General features: G+C 38.2%; 2 protein-coding genes and 1 pseudogene across 2 annotated transcripts; 1 reads left to right on the top strand and 2 right to left on the bottom strand.

The window, feature by feature from the left end:
• Positions 1 to 1,168: 1,168 nt before the first annotated feature.
• LOC137965388 (GDP-mannose transporter GONST2-like) lies at positions 1,169 to 5,348 on the bottom strand (annotated as a pseudogene).
• Positions 5,349 to 7,736: 2,388 nt separating this feature from the next.
• On the bottom strand, positions 7,737 to 12,115 carry LOC137966067 (glycosylinositol phosphorylceramide mannosyl transferase 1-like). Its single transcript, XM_068812534.1, has 5 exons — positions 11,697 to 12,115; positions 9,113 to 9,509; positions 8,384 to 8,547; positions 8,190 to 8,260; positions 7,737 to 8,109 (listed from the first exon to the last, which is right to left on the bottom strand). Exons 1-5 carry the CDS (start codon positions 11,885 to 11,887, stop codon positions 7,949 to 7,951), a joined length of 984 nt encoding a protein of 327 aa, XP_068668635.1. The 5' UTR covers positions 11,888 to 12,115; the 3' UTR covers positions 7,737 to 7,948.
• Positions 12,116 to 16,698: 4,583 nt separating this feature from the next.
• Positions 16,699 to 18,411, top strand: LOC137966068 (probable aquaporin PIP1-4). Its single transcript, XM_068812535.1, has 4 exons — positions 16,699 to 17,118; positions 17,488 to 17,783; positions 17,908 to 18,048; positions 18,140 to 18,411. The coding sequence occupies exons 1-4, from the start codon at positions 16,788 to 16,790 to the stop codon at positions 18,233 to 18,235; spliced, it is 864 nt and encodes a 287-aa protein (XP_068668636.1). The 5' UTR covers positions 16,699 to 16,787; the 3' UTR covers positions 18,236 to 18,411.
• The last annotated feature ends 359 nt before the right edge of the window (positions 18,412 to 18,770 follow it).

Genomic DNA, 18,770 nt, shown 5'->3' with positions numbered 1-18,770 from the left:
TTTTAGCTTTCTTAAGATTTGTAGCGATCATGTCCAATTTTATGTAGAGGTCATGCCCAATTTAGGTAAAAATTATGCATAATTTTATATACAGTTTATTTTATATGTATTTTATGCAAAGTTTTAAATATTGGTTGGAGCTCGAGCTCAATTAAAATTATTGGGTTTGAGTTCGATTACAATTTTAAGCTCAAGGCTAGACTCGGCTCGAGCTCGAGTTCGAAATATTTAAATCAAGCCCAACTTGAATATAAGCAGGTTCGACTCGACTGTATGTCATCCCTAGGTGAGATCTGTTAAGGAATAGTCCCACATGGATTAGTGAATACAAAGATTTTGAGTTTATTAGTTGGAAAAAAAAGTTTCCTAAGTCAACTAGTTATTTTGGAATGGGCCTTAAACCCAAATTCACATGGTATCAGAGCAGGTACTCATATGTGAGCCTCCACCCAAATTATCTACATGTAGAGCCACAAAAGAGAGGGCCTACACATGAATAGTCCTACATAGAGAGCCTTACACACGAATAGTCCTACAAAGATACTTCTTAAGTGGATGGGCCTTAAACCCAACTTCACAAGATCCTCCTGCTTATTTGCATCAGCAAGGGCACCCCCTAGCCTCCATTTCTTTGAATAGGGGCAGTGATAAAAAAGGGTGAGAGTCGCACTCCCTACTTACATGTTATAGATAGTAAAGAATAGAAAATGTTGCATGTGGCCTAGCAAGAAGCACGGCATTGGGTGCCTATGATGGCAACTCTGACTCAAACCTAATGTTCGACTTGTACAAGTTGTAAGCTCATCCAAAGCATGGTTTTCCCATGATGGACCACTCAGTGACCGGCCTCACTTGGGTCATGGACCAACGTCCGTTAATTTGCTTTGGAGCTTGATGAATTTGATCAAAAGTGGTCCTTAACATGAAGCATTTTCTTATAATGAACGGACACATACATCTCACGTTTTAGTTGGATTTTCACCACGCATACGGGCTACTGGTAATACTTTATATGGATCCGTGGCACTGAAATTTGGGAAGCCCAGTTCAATGGTTTGTGAAGAGATTTAATTCGACCAAAAGAAACTGCAAATATTCAATACAAAAGAGATTTAACATACTGTGAATCATTAAAATTTTGCTTTAAAGATTTTGACAGAGAGATAAACACATCCACATTAAACTTCTTTGCAATGTTGCTCATGCAGAATGCAGACACAGACACGAGCAACAGCTTGTAGTAAAGCTCACTATTTTTTTTTATCAATAAATGTATAAACGAATAAAAGAAACCAAATAATTCGTCCACTTCCCTGAAGAGCCGACCGTGGGGAATGGAAAACCAGGGCTGTCTGTTAAGGTAAGCCTGTGAAAGATCCTCCAAATATATTCAAGAACCATCTCCCTTTCTGATGAAAATAACCAAATGTTCATCACTGGAACTCCGTTCTGATCCTCCCACAGGAGCAGGAAAGCTCTCACTGTCTACCTTCAAAGAAAATTAAATTTTATTTCTTAGAGGGGTTCCATGGTGAACTACCTTGTGAGACAATATTCAGGACATTTTGGGCAAAGAGACCTGCTCATAATTAGAATGCTTTGTCAGAAATTCCAAAACAGAAAAATGAAGTTCTAAGTAAACAATGAAGGTTCTAATTGTTCAGTATCGAAGAGGATGCTAAATAAGTTGGGCACATTGAGTGGAACATTGATTAGCACAATACCAGCTATCGATATAGGAATCTTATTCAAAGAACCCACCAGGCTGAAGAAGAAAGTAAAAAACAAACTCTTTGTTAGCCATACATAGTAAAGTGTTTTGCTTGGAAAATAATAACAAAAGAAACAAAAGGAAACCAAATCATAAAAAATTCCACCTGTATGTTGTGGGACTACTTCGGTTTAAAAACTTACCTACATGGATTAGTGAGTACAAAGATCTTGAGTTTATTAGTTGGGAAAGAGACTTCCTAAGTTGGCTAGTCATTTTGGGATGGGCCTTGGACTTAACTTCACATGGTATTGGAGCCGGTACTCATATGTGGGCCTACACTTAAATTATCCACTTGTAGAACCACAAAAGAGGGCTACACGTGAAGGGGAATGTTAAGGAATAGTCCCACATGGATTTGTGAGTACAAAGATCTTGAGTTTATTAGTTGGGAAAGAAGATTCCTACGTTGGCTAATCATTTTGGGAAAGACATTGAACCCAACTTCACAAAACCAAATATCAGAAAACTGATAGAAAGTCCAAGTAACCCACTGAGTGTTGCCACAACCCAGAACATTGGCATCCCAATCACGTTACTGTGTATCAACCCCCCAGCTAGATATCAGAGAGGACAATAACAGGTAAAGATACTACAGTTTCAGGTGCTATATATAAACTGTCAAAGAGATGGAACTGCTTATGAGTGATAGACATCCATTCATTGAAGAGAAAGATCAGTAATATTGCAAAGGGTAAAGAGAGAGCATTATTTAGCAAAGACATGGACACTTCATTCAGAGAACCAGATATGGTTGACTGTCTTGCTCTATCCATAACTCGGCACAACATTAGCTGTCCAAGAAAGCAAAAGATAGGATAAGTATTGTGGAGTGAGGGTAATACTCTGTAAGATAAACTAAACTTCTATGATGCATTCTCCTTATTATAGTAATCAAGATACAGTAAAAGAGACAATTAATGAGAACACCAAAATAATAAAAGAAACTTAAAGAATAAGTTCAGAAATTGCAAACAGACTCTTTGATAGAATAACAAAGTTTACAATGATTTCGTGAATGAGAAATTTTAAACTGCCGTAGCAGGGTTTTAAATTTAAAAGCATCCTTAATCTCGAATAGTTTACCCATGTACAAGAAATTATAATATTTAACTTGAGTATTATGTATGGGGCTTTTAATACTCAATGTAAAAGTTCGCATAGGTATTTTAGGATATAAAAAGAAACTCATTTAAGTATAATTAAGAAAATAACATAATGGAAATAACCCATCAAAGTGGAAATTTCTCAAAGTGTGCAACACAGGAATTTTCCTCTCAATGTGGGTATGAGTTTGATCACAACAGATAACAGTATAGTTGGTATTTGAAGGAAGCCAAGTGACAGCCAAGTTGTGAAAGCATATGCACATCTGCAGACAACCTCAGAAAGGATTTTCTAGCTTCAAATAACAAACAGAAAACAAATCTAAGAAATAAAAGAAAAAAGAATTAGCCACAGAACAGGGAAAACATGTTAAACTAACTGAATAGCCTGCTGTGAGAAAGCAATTAACAATTTACCATGTATAACCCACTGCATCAAATGAGAGATCTGTAATGCCACCGCTCATGGCAGATATGATCTAAAAACATTCAGCGAAATATATTCAGTTCACATCCAATGGTAGCACAAGAGAGACAATGTTTTGGTGTTTGTGGGTAATATCTAACACTCATAGACTGGATACAAGTACAGCAAGAAAATTGATCCATTTTAACAAAAACTAATTGAAAGAAGGGCAAGATAACAAACCACAATAAACAACAGTTGTATGAGCAAATTCATACCATTTAAAGCATTGCAATCCAAACTTTTCTATTTTGACACTTCCTGAAAATGTAATATTCTCCAACTGCTGTTATTATATTAATGACATTCTTTAAGATTGTCACCATTGCAATGCTCATATATTTGAAACTGACAAAACATAAAAAATAAAAAACATAAAATAGAAACATATCAGTAAATCCTAGTAAAACATGAAAAGCTGAGATTCCAGAAATTGCAATATCTAATTTGATAAAAAGTCAGGAATCCAAAAGGTTACATGTACATGCCTGTTACAAGCATACCAACAAAGATGAGATTGAGAGGCACCCAAACATGAATGAACTTCCAAGAGAAGCCCAATGCAATAATCACTATTACACTTACTAAATTCTGCAGTATGTTAAATTGACTCGTAATTACTGGATGAGGACTTCCAGATTGGAGAAAAAAAGATTAAGAGTGAGAGTGAGAGTGAGAGTGAGAAGGTTGAAAAGAAGAAAGTTAGGGTTGTTAGGGTTGGTGAACCCCTTGAAAATGAAATAAAGTATAAAATCCAGGGTGAACCACTGTCCTTGAAGGATTTTTTTTTTTTTTTTTTGTGTGTCAGTGGTGATAATGTAGTATTTCAGGGTACAATTAGTTAGTGAAATATAAATTTTTTGACTAGTAACGAGATTATGCAACCTTATTTGACTTAAAATATTGCAATGTTAAATAAAATATCAGCCCCCATAAAGGATACCTTATTCTTCCTCTCTAGGCATGAATTTTGGAACTCATTTTACGTGGGTTATCTACTTTGACTCGGTTCACTAAAACAACAAAGTGGGTTCACTACAAGAATATGAATTCCATTGCCTTATTCCTAGTGAACTCTGAATATAAATTCCATTCAGCATGCCCTGTGCATCTAGGGAACCTTACAGTGGCACAATGTAAACCACAGATGCTACAAATAATGACATTAAGAAATCTTAAGCCACAATTTTTCAGAATGAAACCAGGTACTTTTATCCAGCTAAGCAATTAACTTTGGTAGATCATTCATGAATACAGTTTTGCTACCTGGTAAAGCATTAAAGTAATTTCCGCATTAAAACCATAGCCGGATAGAACAACTTTGTTCAACAATATCATACAGCAGGAAGAAATACAGTAGGCTGCTCCTGATAGGAGGGCCCAGACATTCTTTCAGATCCATGCTGCCACTTAATTTTGTTCTATTATTATCAGGCAATATTCTGTAACAGTGGAATGTCCCTTGACATGACCATGGAAGTTTTTCCCTCGAGCATAAAGCTTTTAAGAGATGAAGGTCTCACAACTCATAGTCACATGCATATCAGATGTTGAAAGCAAAAGTTTCAAAATTAAATAAGATGAGAAAAAATATTGAGGCTGATAATTTTAACAATTACTTGTTTCTTGATGCTCTCCTCACTACATTTGTGGCAATTTTTACAACTGCAGTATTTCCTTCCTTCAGAAAATCATGGAGGATCTTGTAAACTATACTACCACATTTTCAAAGTTTAATTCCTCTTTGACATCACAAACTCTTGGATTCTCCTGATCATGGGTGCAGTTTGAAATTTACAGACATGACAATACACCTGAAAAAGGGAGTATTAGATCAGTAAACCACAAAACTGGTAGGAGTGTCTACAGTCACCGAAACTGAAGGACCTGAAGGACCCAGAGCCACTTAGAACATGGTGGCAGGGGTGAACATCAGCTTGCCAAATGCTAATAGGAAGACCACAATATCAAACACTTCAACACTAACTTCCAGGAAGAATGACATATTGCCGTGTGAGACAATTCCATGTAGGAGTATGGGTGAGCATTGAGCTGGGTTTCACGGTGAACCCTACCCAATCCAACCCAAAAACCCTGGATTCGGGTTTCAGGTTTCGGGTTTCACCCCAAGCGTCAGGGATGGAGCAGGAAAAAAAACATGTTGGGTTTCAGATCAAGGAGAGATTTCCCCAAACCCAACCTGCGGGGACGAGACATAGATATAAAAAGGGGTAGGAACGGGTCAGAGATTAGTTGGTTTGCGGGGATGGGATGGGTCGGGTTTAAGTTAGGTTTACGAGGATGAGGTGGGGATTGGTCAAGTTTAAGCCAGGTTTACAGGGACGGGGCGTGGGGATGATGCTCGGATCGGGATCAGGTTTGACGTTTGGGTTTTTTTCGGGTTTGGGTTTTGGGAAACCCGACCCCGACCTGACCCATGCCCACCCCTATGTAGGAGAACCTCTCACACACATAAGTAATTCACCAAATAGTCGCACCTTAGAACATATCGCTAATCTGATAACAGCATGGCACTATCCATCTCAAATTGATTTTGGAAAGGTTTGTGGTTTACTGCAAAACGTCATGCTATGTAGGTGCATGACACATTGGTGACTTGAAGCAACAAGAGGTAAAGTTTACACCATCCAATGACACCAGCTCAAAATTAACTTTACATTTCACATATAGACTTAAGTGGATGCTCAATTTGAGTGTCTTGGTACACACGTATCAAGTATATCAAGGTTAAAAATTGTAATAAATTATAGGAACAATTCAAATCATGAATTACTGAGCTATGTATCTTCTTAACCAAACGGCAATAGTGCAAATTTTACACGATCTGACCACTGAACCATTTCCATAGGAAACAAACCAGTTACTTGGGAAGAATCCATAAAGCAGAGGAGTCACGTAAGTGGACACAGATGACAATGACAGAATCAAATAACACAGACAACGTCAAAGACAATACTGACATCCAACATCCAGAAGAAAGATTCTCTTTAGTTACATAAATTTGGAGCAACAAAAAATACACAATATATGAACTACGTAAAAAATTCACATGCAATAAATTTAGATTCTCATATTCGATCAGCGTTCATTCATCCTAACAGAAAAAACAAAGTACAGAATGATTTTGAGAAAGCAGTAGCTGAAACTTAAAAGAAGGAAATGTAATAGAAGTACATACCCATTTATCAATTAGATCAATATATAGTACCAGAGTCAATTGTAGGATCTCCGGCTGTTGCTTTGTTCTCGAGCTCGACAACAACTAAACCTGTTCTTCTGAAAAGCGATGCTGTCGGCTTTCCGAGAATGGAAAAAGAGAACACGGAAAGAAAAATTTTCAGCTAAGACTGCCAACAACATAAACAATATCAAAGGCACCAGAGAAATTTCAAAATTATGACGAAGCGCATACCTCCTTTTGTTATACGCAAAGGAGGAAACGATGGAAGAGAATCTAGAGAGAATAGATGGAGAGGGAGTTTTTCTTTCAAACCGAAGAGCACGGAGCATTAATGCGACGAGCTCTACGATCGAACCATCTTGAGATGAAATTTTTTCTAGCAGTAGGTCCCGAGATTCGCAAAGTCAGATTCTCGGAATCCATTGCTTCAAGACTTGAAGGGTTTAGCGTTTCTGACTTGCAGCTGACAGACGTTGCAATAAGCGGCAACCGTGTTTGAAGCTGGTCGACCGCTGCAGCGCGCCAAAAAAAGGGATTTCATATGTGAACAGGGCGATTGTCGAGGAATACGGAACCAGTGGCGGCAGTGGGCTGGTCCGAGCTAATCCGTATCCCGAATCTCCGTCGTCCGCAACCTCAAATAAACCTCAAATAGGGTGGTGGCACCGAGCTAAACCGATTCGCAAAGCATTCGAGGTTAACTCACAAAACTCCGGCTACTTAAACTTAAAATAAAGCTTGTTAAATATAACATATCAAATTCGAGATTTTCCAAACTCTACTTGTTAACATCGACTTTTTTACAAAAATACTATTTACTCTAATTACTCTTGTCAATTCTCTCTTTAATTTGGTTAATAATTACTCTTATTTACCTCAAATATCAAAGATGATCGATTGTTCAGCAAAACATTTGGTATTATTATTTACGGATAAAATAAATACTATTAATAGAAGTATTTGCTATTTTTTAAGTCTATTAAACTGATTATTATATTTTCAAACAGAGAACAAATGTTGCATTACCTGAAAACTTCCACCACTGATCAGAAAATAGAAGTTTTCTTTTTTTCATGCGAATGACCAAGGCGGCACACCTGCTGAAATGGTAAATTTGTCATCAATGTTGTTAACGAAACTTGTGAATTTCACAAGGTAAACAATGCAAACAAAAAGGCAAATATACAGGGGTTTGCACAACATCCCCATCTAATAAAAGATTTTGGATGTTAACAAAGGTATTAAATGTCTAACTACGAGATAACTGATCTACTGCTGCAATGCACATGATGACTTCTGAAGAGGCTCTAAACAAATAAATATGATACACAATGGCGTAGAATAAAAGGCTAAGTGAAATCATGGGAGATAAAAAAACCCAATGAACAACAAAATCCAAGATATCACCACAACCAAAGATTGCGGCTGTCTACAGCCTTCACGGATGTTGATACCAATGGCATATATCCATATACCTCGGCAAATTTGTTCACACATACTGATCTGCGCTCACTGTGACCTCCCAAACTACTGATTCCAGTGGAGCCAATCTCAAATATATTACCTGCATCAAGCAAAAGAATAAATAATAAGGATTTCCCAATCAGGTAGGAAAGCAAGCTGCAACGCCAGTCAGATATTTACCTTTGACCCATATTGGAGGAGCCCTAGTTGCATTTGCAACAAGGAAAGCCATTGCAATATCTTCACAGTTCCTGGGAAATCAGAATCTAATGCACATGAATATGTGATTTCACATCTAAAGAAAGTTCAGAAAAAAAGAATAATCAAAGAAAAGTAAAAATGTAAAAGAATATTTGAAGTAACTGAAATCAGACCTATTCTTTGTTATATAATCTCGGATAGAGGCTGGCATGTGATTCGTGTATAATTCCAGATACTTCTTATGGAAAAAGGCTGCCTTGGAAAGCACCATACTATATCTGCCCATCCACCACACTGACCACCACCCTCCATACGAGTAAGTCTCTGATTTGCTCATCTGCCAACACAAATTCCACATTGATCATTACCTTACATTTGGAGAATGGAGATTGCAATAAAAAAATATACAAGGATGCTTTGGGAACACATTCTTTTTGGCAGGTTCCAATACTAAAATTTGCAACTTCACGATCAGGAGAAGAGTTGCTTATAAGTGTTTTTATGTGACAAACAAAGTAATTAAGTTCATTCTGAATTTTTGGAGCTATGCTTCCAGTTGTGCAATCATCTACAATCCAAGTAAAGGAACACCTCTAGGGAATCAACCTATCTCACATTGAAAAGCTAAAAACCATATTAATGGTGAGGACATTGGGCCAGTAGGCAGAAGGTCCCACATCCTCAACCAAATGGATCTTTTTTTTTTTTTTTTTGAATAAGGATCCCATGAATCTTGCAGCCATCAAAGCCAACAATATCACTCGGAGAGAACTAACTTTCTTCAAACACGGCCTTCATCATTTATTTTAAAGCAACTATGACAGTGCACAAATAGGTCTTATTGGACACCTTCTAATAGAAAGATGTAGACAGGATATTAAGAAGAGAAGATGAACTGTTACCGATTTATCTAGCCAGTGCATACGAGGCACAAATCCCACCATGGCTGCAGGCGCACTCTGCCAAACTTTGAAAGCAAATTCCACGGAAGTGCATGGAAATATAACATCATCATCAATTGAAAAGACAGCTTCCGTCTTTAAATCTGGAATCTCCTTGAATCTGTTGTTCAGACTATCTTCCTTATGTATGTCAAACTTCAGTTCAATATGCCTACCATCTCTAGAATTGGACTGTACAATGTGCCTTAAGACCCTATGAAGAGAATCAGAGGGTGGTTCTGACTCGCTCCAAACAATATGTATAGAATCGACACAAAGACAGGCTGAGTAGTGAGCAATAGATTTCTTTAGAAGATCATTTCGTTTCCATGTGTTAACCACGATGGTAAATCCTGGTCTGCACCCAACTAAAGAGGATAAGCATTTAGAAGCACATACGTAAAATCATTGATTTTTTTTTTACAAAGACATAAAATCATTAAATAGCCATACTTAACCAAAGAAGATCACTAAAAAGTAATGAATCACCAATCTTACATTAATCAAAGAAGATCATTAAAAAGTTATGAATCATCAATCTTACATTATCATGAAGAGGTCAAATGTCAGAGAGAAAACTGTGAATTAGCCATCTATCACAAACACTCCAATTCAATAATATCTCGAGGACAAGAACAAAGTTAAAATGACAGCCTAATGGGAAAAAAAGACATTAAAAATACCATTCAGTGTATTTTTTTATCAGCAGTAATGGTTGTTCCATCAAGAACCAAAGACAAGGGGATATCACCCAAAAACTGATAAAGAAGTTAGATAATAAGAAGATCATATCAGCAGTTCTACCTGGTAAGAGCTCTGACAAAATGAAACGTTACCATTTTATGTCACTGGCTATTTATGGCTGGTTAATCTTTGAATATACAGAATCACTTCATAATCAAAGGCTAGAAAGCTAGAAGAATTATAATAATTTCTGGATAAAAGTTAAGTGTCTTCCTGCTTTAAATTGGTCTATTTTTTAGTAAGTTAGAGTCAATTAGCTGTATGACTTATAATACTCTCTACTTCTAACTGTTTTAGCACTCCCTTTTGTATCCAAAAGTTTATTATTAAGTGGCACTAAAAAGAGATTAGATGCTCATTGAAAAAACAGCTCATCAAGTTGATTATTTCACTTTATTCTCTGTTCTCTCATTCTTTGTTCTCTAGTTCTGCTCTCTTTTCTTCTTTCTAGTCCTTGTTCATTTTAGCAATGACAGAGAAAACAGAAAAAAGAAGGCATTCAAGGAAGAAGAAGCCTTCAGTTTGCTCCTACCATTCTCCTCTTCTTCTTTCCTAAATTTAACAATGATGACTAGCCAAAAAAATAGTACCTAAACACTCATATGGCAGTTCTTTCAATTTCAGTATAAAATGACGTGGAGCAGCTACATAATTAATTTACCAGCATGCCCTATAACAGGCGTAAGCTGACGAAAAAACAGATAAAAGAAAATTTCAAAGCCTGGTTTCACACAACCATTCCTCACATCCAAATACTGAAGTTAATCAAGCTTTCCTAATGGATAGCACAAATATGATCACCAGCTAAACCTGAACACGAGAAATAATTTCATGCCCATTGGTAGTAAATGTTACCTGACTGGTTTTCTAGACCTTGAGTTTTAAGTATTATTCATTGACATCAGATCCATCTGTAGTGCGCTCAACTGCCTGAACAGTGTTCTAACCTTCCAAACTTCCAAGTTTTACTCATAGCTCTCGTTTCTATTGGAATTATATGCAGCTAACCTGATAGCTTCTAGTCCTTGACCTCCAACAGTCTAAAAAAAAAGCTTAAATTCTAAAGCAATTAACGTCATCTATTTTGACCAACTCTTAGGCGTAATAAGCAAAGTCCTCTTCATCTGATTCAATAATTTAAAAAATAGTTACAACAACTCCAACTATAAAGAACAAGTAAGGTTAAGGAATAATAAATCTCTAGAAGTTAAACTAAGGAATCAACATTAAGAGATCAATACAACAAAAAAATGTAGATAACGAACTCGTGTAGCTAATAAAACGACGCATCGACGAGCTATAACTGGTTATTTGCAAAGCTGCACTCTAGCTCTTTAAATATGACATGACCGAAGTGATTCAGCACCCAAACTTTTTGAATAAATCTACCAAATGTTGACCTTATTTAGAGATTTCTTTGCTCTCGAAAGCTAACCAGAAAGTACAGTTTTAGAAATGTATGCTGTCCAGTGAGCGCGAAAAGTGCAATAACATAATTGGCAACCGAGAAATCCGATAACACGCTAAGAACGAAAAACTCTTCACATAAGCAGTCATTGAAGAAGTCTTCTGGAAGTTACACAAAATTACAGACCTTAAGCCTTTAGATCTAGGGTAGTCGTTCCAAAATCAATTTCCGGAGCACTTGAAGCTCCAGCAGTTTCAGAATTACTTCCAATCTAAGAAGAACTCTCAAGCCGGAGAGGCAGAAAGCGGCAGAGCAGGCCAATACAAGTCGATAAACAGTAACTTAATAGGAAAAGCGAAAAGCGAAAAAAGAATAAAGAATTGGCGCGCAGACCTGGAGGGAGAAGATCCAGTGGGAGAGTGACGATGCCGCCATCCCATAAAAGAAGCGGTTCGGCCGGCAATGAGGAAGAAGGTGAAGGCGATGCAGCAGGTGAGTAGCAGCTTGATCTTCACAGAAGCGGCGGAGATGAGAAGCTGGCGGAACCTAAGGAGAAACCTGCGGCTATAAGAGTTCCCTCTCATCAGAGCAGCGCTGATCCGTAGCCACCAACGGGATAGGTTCAACAGGCATTTCTCAGGGGCGGCTTCCCGGGCATTGGGATTGCATCGACGGACGCTACATGAGGATTGGATAAGCCCGAGGAGCAGGAGACGACGTAGGCTGGTCCGCTCGTTGCAAGGCCTGCTTGTCCCTCTCGTTGATTTCCGCTCTGCGAAGACAACGTCGCCTGATTCTTCCCTTCCTGGCTGGTTTCCTCCTCCACTAAGTCAAAACCCAAACCCGAAACAAGACCTCACACGTGCCAAGTCCGTCGACGCGAACGAACCTCAGTGGATAGATTAAGGTTTGAACTTCAAAGAGCTTGGGGATCAACTCCAAGTACACAGTTGTACGGTACTTTCGGCGTTTGGCCAGATATCATCGTCGAGCAACCTGGATTGAATTGATCCACAGCTCTTCTTTGATACACTACAATTGGACTCGTGACTTGGTTGACTGAACATAGATTTAGGGGGGGGGGGGGGGGGGGGGGGGGGGGGGGGGGTTCTTTGATAAGAGTATAATTTCTTGTGACTTGGTTTAATGAACATAGATTTTAGGGGGGGTTAGTCAACTTGACTCATGACATGAACTTCAGCCGTATTGTCCAGAGGTCGTTAGGGGAGAGCCAGATTTCAAGTCATGTACGTGACTAAGGGGGGGTTAGTCCACAATGAAGTGGAATGAATTCCCCCCGCATTATTTAGTTCATCCCATTTATGGCATTAATCCAGAATGATTTGAATTGAAGTGAGATAACACCGTTTCATTCGCTCAGGCAAAAACGGGAGAAAGCTGTTTCCTACCTATTTTGCGAATTATCAGCTTTCCACGCGCGACGCGCGTTGCTTCTTCCCTTCCCCCCTCTCGTCAGCCTCTCCAGACGCAGAGCCCCCTCGGCCTCCCTCTCTTCCCCCCCCACCACCCCACCCCCGTCGGCCGTCCTCCCTCTGCCCCCACCTCCGTCGCAGAGCACAGGAGGCTCTGTCGCAGAGCCCCTCGGCCTCCTGGCTTCTCTTCTCTCTCGGCCTCCCTATTTTCTCCCTCTCGGCGCACTGTTGGAGCGTCGCCGTCGCCGTTGCCAAGATCGCCGCAGAGGAAGACGAAGACGATATTTAATTTTTCCTAAGTTAGGAAAAATTAAACATCGTCATAATTGGTTTAATTATCCAATTAATTAAACCATTAGTTTTATTTTTTGTTAATATATTATTAATTAATAATATTTAAAATGTATATTATGTTATTGATAAATTAATATATTTATTTATTTATTATTTATTTATTTATTTTAATTAAAATAATGAGTTTTAATGTTAAACTATATCTTATGTTATTACAGAATAATTTATTTATTTATTATATTCACTTATGTTATTTTTAATTTTTTTATTTATTTTAAATAATTTATTCTAGTCACACGTAATTAGTATATTAATTTATAATAAACTATAATCATTAATTGGTTTAATTATCCAATTGTTATAATTAATTAAACCATAATTATTGTTTTAATTTATAATAAATTATAATCATTAAGTAATATAATATATTTTTTCATTAATTAGGATATTAATATATTCTAATACTACACGTTAAATCACTTATAAGTGTAGTAACCACGTTTATTTCTGTTAATTATATGTTTAGGTATATGTTCTATTTAAGTATATTATAAAATGTTACTTATTCTCTTTTTTATATCATATTTTTCATTTGGGGGCACTAACACTGGAATCTGTTTTCCAGCCACTTGAACTCGTTTATACTAACACCCAAACGTAAATTGAAGTGGAAGCAATTCATCTCACTTCAATTCAATTTTCCACTTCATTTCCACTTCATTGTGGACTAACCCCCCCTAACATGACTCAAGATATCATGTCCAAAGCGTAAATGACGGAAAATGTTTTTCGCCCAATTTTGGATGCTGATATAAGATAAAACAAGTATGATCAACCTTGGAAGTAATTCTTGTTTTAAACATGGTGTTACAACTTTAAAATAAAGACTCAACTTGCAACTTGAAGTTGCAACTTGACTCATGTGACCTTGGCTCAGGCAATGTACTATTGGAAAATGTTGGTCTTGATTTTCACTAGTTTTGATAATAAAAAATATTTGATACTAACAATGTACTTTGAAGTATGCAATAGATTTTTAGATCAAATTGTAATTAATTTTAACTTCAACTATAATTCCAAGAATTCAAACACACAAAGCATGCAAATATTAATCAATCGTAAGAAAAAAACAACTATTTTTATAGTGGTTCACAAACAGACATTGTCTCAAAGTGTCAATCTATTCCCTAGGTGTTTATACCTTGGGAGTCGGTTCATTATGCTTATCCATAAAAATAAAAATAAAAAACATCTACAACAACAAATCCAAATGGTCCAAATTACCGCACTTGTCTAACACTTGGGATTTATGATTAGTAACTCTAGCTACAAGCATCTAGACACTTAAAAGGACGTTTAGCAACTATTTATCAGTTAATCCAAATATTGATTGATTTACAATTTCAAGGGAATTTATTTTTCAAATTTAGTTCAATAATTACAAAATTAAGTTCGATATAAATATACCTAATCCTATGGTGAATCTTCTAAGTATATTTAGCAGCTCAACGATTTAATAATTTTAAAAATTTGGTTTTTAGCTTTAGAGGAGGCATAAATTCTCAAAATCGTGTGTGAGGGTTTAGGAGGCTTGGAATTCATAGTAGCAAAAGTTCTAAGATGTTTGGGGTGAACTTTAGTTAAATGGAAAAACTCCCTAATATAGTTATTATGGCTGAATAACGATATTTTATCATTTTAAAAATTAGGGCAAAAATAGGTCCAAAAATTCTAAACATCTTGTGTTAAACCCAATTTTTGCTACTAAAACATAGTGGTAGGTCATTGACAATTTTTGGAGGTCTACAACTCCTGAATCTAAGCTTGAAAGATTTACAATTTGAATTTTTCGTTGCATGTGGTCGACTAGATGGACAATAGTAGACTCCATTATTTTCTGCCAAGTTCGGTTTTTGTATGTGGTTGACTCCTTTTCTTCTTTTGCCTTGTGATCTAATCAACTATAGGTCATGTTCTCAAAAGTTCTTCATTCTAAAAATATTTATTTCTTCATGCAGTTGACTCATAATCGATTAAAAACATAATTCAATAATTATTTCCGCTTAGTTGAGTCTTTTTCAACTTCAATTCTTCATTCTTCCTATTGAAGTGGTTGACTCATTTATGTTTATTCAATTCCCTTTGCATATTTTGATAAATTACCCTTCTTTGTTACAAAAATTGAACTTGCATGTTACGATTAACCATCTTTATTATCGTCAAAATTAGGGCACACCGAGGGATCTTGAGATCTCACTCCAACATTATCTCTTTTTTATGATGACAAACACATTTAAAATTCAAGAGCAAAATGCATAATGGTTTCGAAAATAACTCTCGTGACTTTGAGTTTGGTTAATTTTTGCATACTTGCTCTCCCTCAATGTATGATTTCAAATTAGATTTAACAATTGGATTTTACTCCCCACAACATTCAACAAAAAAGAAGCTCCATATACGAAAATGAATACAAAAAATGAGAGCTAATATAAAATGAGTCTAATACATCCAAAATGAAATTCTAAGAATAGTTGGAAATGATAAATTGTTCATCTCAACAGGTTGACACATGTAGGTGTCAAGTCAATGGAATGAGAGCACCTCTAGAGGTTAGAACATGTGCCATCTTGGGTTCTAGAGGTAGAACATGTGCCATCTTGGGTTCAACCATGAGATGACATTACAAAAGTAGAAGTAGGATGAACCATTGGACAATCAATAGTGAGGAGTGGACCCTATGTTTGTAGTGGGTAGTCACCACTACTCAAATCACTCTCTTTCAAACCCAAGTCCTGGCAGTCCATTAATGGCCAGGAAAGTTAAGCACGCTGCCCTCGTGACATCACCAAATAATTTTGTCTGACCGGCCCAATCACTTAGCCGCCCAAAAGTCGGTCGCCGCCAACGGCTGAGATGCCCTCTATTTCATGCGACATCGCAATCAGAAATACGATTCAATCAAATCAATCGAAACGTGGCCTATAACGTCGTCACTCTTCCTCCATTGCTTAAATACTAATATAACCCTATTCGTAAACTGTGAAGGAGAATACCAGCCACAAACATTTGAACCGGAGAGAGTATTTTCGTCATTTCACAGAATCTTCTTTATCGTGCTTCTCTGTGGCCACGATATTTTGCTTTCTCGTGATATCTCCGCCGATCCGTGCCTGCTTAAACAAGAATTTGCTGGACCGGACGGTTCAGGTAATTATAGCACTCAAAAAATGATTAAACGGATATAACCTCAATTAACTTGAGATTATTCTCACATCTACCAATTGGTTTGCTTAATTAAGTTCAATAACTCATTCCGGTTCTTTTTACTTGTTCGAACCGGTCCAGCTCACGAGCATATGTTAGCAAAAATACGTGGCAATGTACCGAATTATGTAGTTGTCTCTATCCTCAACGAATAGTCTTCAACCACGTGTACTGACGTCAGTAGAATAAAAATAGTTAATAATTGCTAATCATCAAAGATGGGTATTTTAACATCGAAAAGGACAACGAAGCCCGTGAATGAATGGACAACGGGGCATGGTCGGTCGCCCCACCGGGCACCGCCGTAAGAAATATCAATTTCATAGCCTAGGAGTGGGCCAGCCCGGCGGGAGCTGGCTTTGCTATAAATGCGCCATTCCACCATCCACTCTGTACAGCTCGCAGTTGAGACCGAGTCTTCAGATTTTGAGAGAGTGAGGCGTTGAGCAGACTAGGACTAGAAGCGCGCGCAGGTGGGAATTCTGAGATAGAAATGCAAGGCAAAGAGGAAGATGTTAAGCTCGGAGCCAACCAGTTCGCGGAGAGGCAGCCTCTGGGGACGGCGGCGCAGAGCCAGGACAAGGACTACAAAGAACCTCCGCCGGCGCCGTTGTTTGAGCCCGGGGAGTTGACCTCCTGGTCGTTTTACAGGGCAGGCATCGCAGAGTTCATGGCGACTTTCCTCTTTTTGTACATCACGATTTTGACGGTGATGGGAGTGAAAAGATCGCCGAACATGTGCGCCAGCGTTGGGATTCAAGGGATTGCTTGGGCTTTCGGGGGTATGATCTTCGCCCTCGTCTACTGCACGGCTGGAATCTCAGGTATTCTCTTTTTTCTTGTATATATCTCTGTGGCTCCTTTTTCTGTTCTATACTTCTTTGTTTTTTAAACTGACCCAAGAAAGAAAATCGAACCCTCGTCGGGGATCTTGGTTTCTCTTTTTTACCTGTTAAGAGTACGTTTTTTCTTGTTTTGTTTCGATACTTCACTTTTACGATTCATTTGTTTATGGAAACGAAATTTGTTCATTTCTTCATGTTTTTCCTCTGGAATAGGAAGATGATTCCTATTTTCTTTATTTCTTTTCTCTCTGTGTTTCTCTTACGTCTGATCAACTTTTGCTTCTATGCCGATGAAGATTATTTTTTGTGTTAAATAAACTGGAATGAGGACCCTTTTCTACTGTGCAGGTGGTCACATTAATCCGGCTGTGACATTCGGTCTGCTCCTTGCTCGCAAACTTTCCCTCACTAGAGCCCTCTTCTACATAGTGATGCAGTGCTTGGGCGCCATCTGCGGCGCCGGTGTCGTCAAAGGCTTTCAGAAAGGTCCCTACCAGGCTCTCGGAGGTGGTGCCAACACCGTGGCCCACGGCTACACCAAGGGCGATGGCCTCGGAGCTGAGATCATCGGCACCTTCGTCCTCGTCTACACCGTCTTCTCTGCCACCGATGCCAAGAGGAGCGCCAGAGACTCTCACGTCCCTGTAAGCCCCCTCTCCTCCCTCTGATAACTGATGATCATCAAACTCTTCCCTTGTTTTTTTTTTTCACCCTGAAATCAGGTCTCCTGGGCTAACTGGATGTGTGCTTGATGTTATTGTGGGACAGATCTTGGCTCCTCTTCCAATTGGGTTTGCCGTTTTCCTAGTTCACTTGGCAACCATCCCCATAACCGGAACTGGAATTAACCCTGCTAGGAGCCTCGGGGCCGCCATCATCTACAACGAGGATCATGCGTGGGATGACCATGTATGTTCTCCATTTCTCCTCCTATGTCTTCATTCATTCATTTAAACATTGGAAAGAACTAATTTTTGCGTCCTCGTTTCTGAATTTGCAGTGGATTTTCTGGGTCGGTCCCTTCATTGGAGCATTCCTAGCAGCAGTTTACCACCAGGTCGTGATCCGCGCCATCCCATTCAAGTCGAAGTCATGAAGAAACAAATCCCATTTTCTCTCCCCTCAATTATAAAGCACTGAAGTGGAGTTTGCTCATGGAGTTTGCTCATGTTTTTTCTTTCTTTTTTCTTTTTGTAACCCCTATATGTATTTGATTTCTCTGTAGTAGCTGTTACGGTAAAACATGAATGGATTTGGCTGCGTTTGAACGGATGTTTTGAACTGTAAACATCAAAATTTCACGAACCCAACCTACTGGAATAATTTCCTGTGGATAATATTGTTCCATTTCAATTCCATCAATCCCGTCTCCTCTACCCTTTTTCTGGGGGCATACTGTTGTTGGAACCAGGAAGACGAACCGCGCAGAGCATGTGAATAAAGGCAATATGAGTGGTTGGCCCATCCCCAGCCTCTTCTTCTTCAGTTTTTGCCCTTTCCAGTGCCAGACAGCCGGTGCCCTCAAATCATGAAAGGGCAGTCTGAGTCTGAGACTTCGATTTACTCTGCATAAAAAACTTCTTTTTCTTTACTTTTCAGTTTGGAGAAAAGGAAGTGCGCATGGTAGGTGG

This window comes from Aristolochia californica, unplaced genomic scaffold (assembly GCF_029961685.1).
Source record: "Aristolochia californica isolate CCGP_79_NKW_82.1479 unplaced genomic scaffold, dmAriCali1.0.hap1 SCAF_5, whole genome shotgun sequence".
Classification (NCBI taxonomy): domain Eukaryota; kingdom Viridiplantae; phylum Streptophyta; class Magnoliopsida; order Piperales; family Aristolochiaceae; genus Aristolochia; species Aristolochia californica.
Note: the sequence above shows the minus strand (reverse complement) of the source record. Positions and strands in the feature narration are given on the sequence as shown.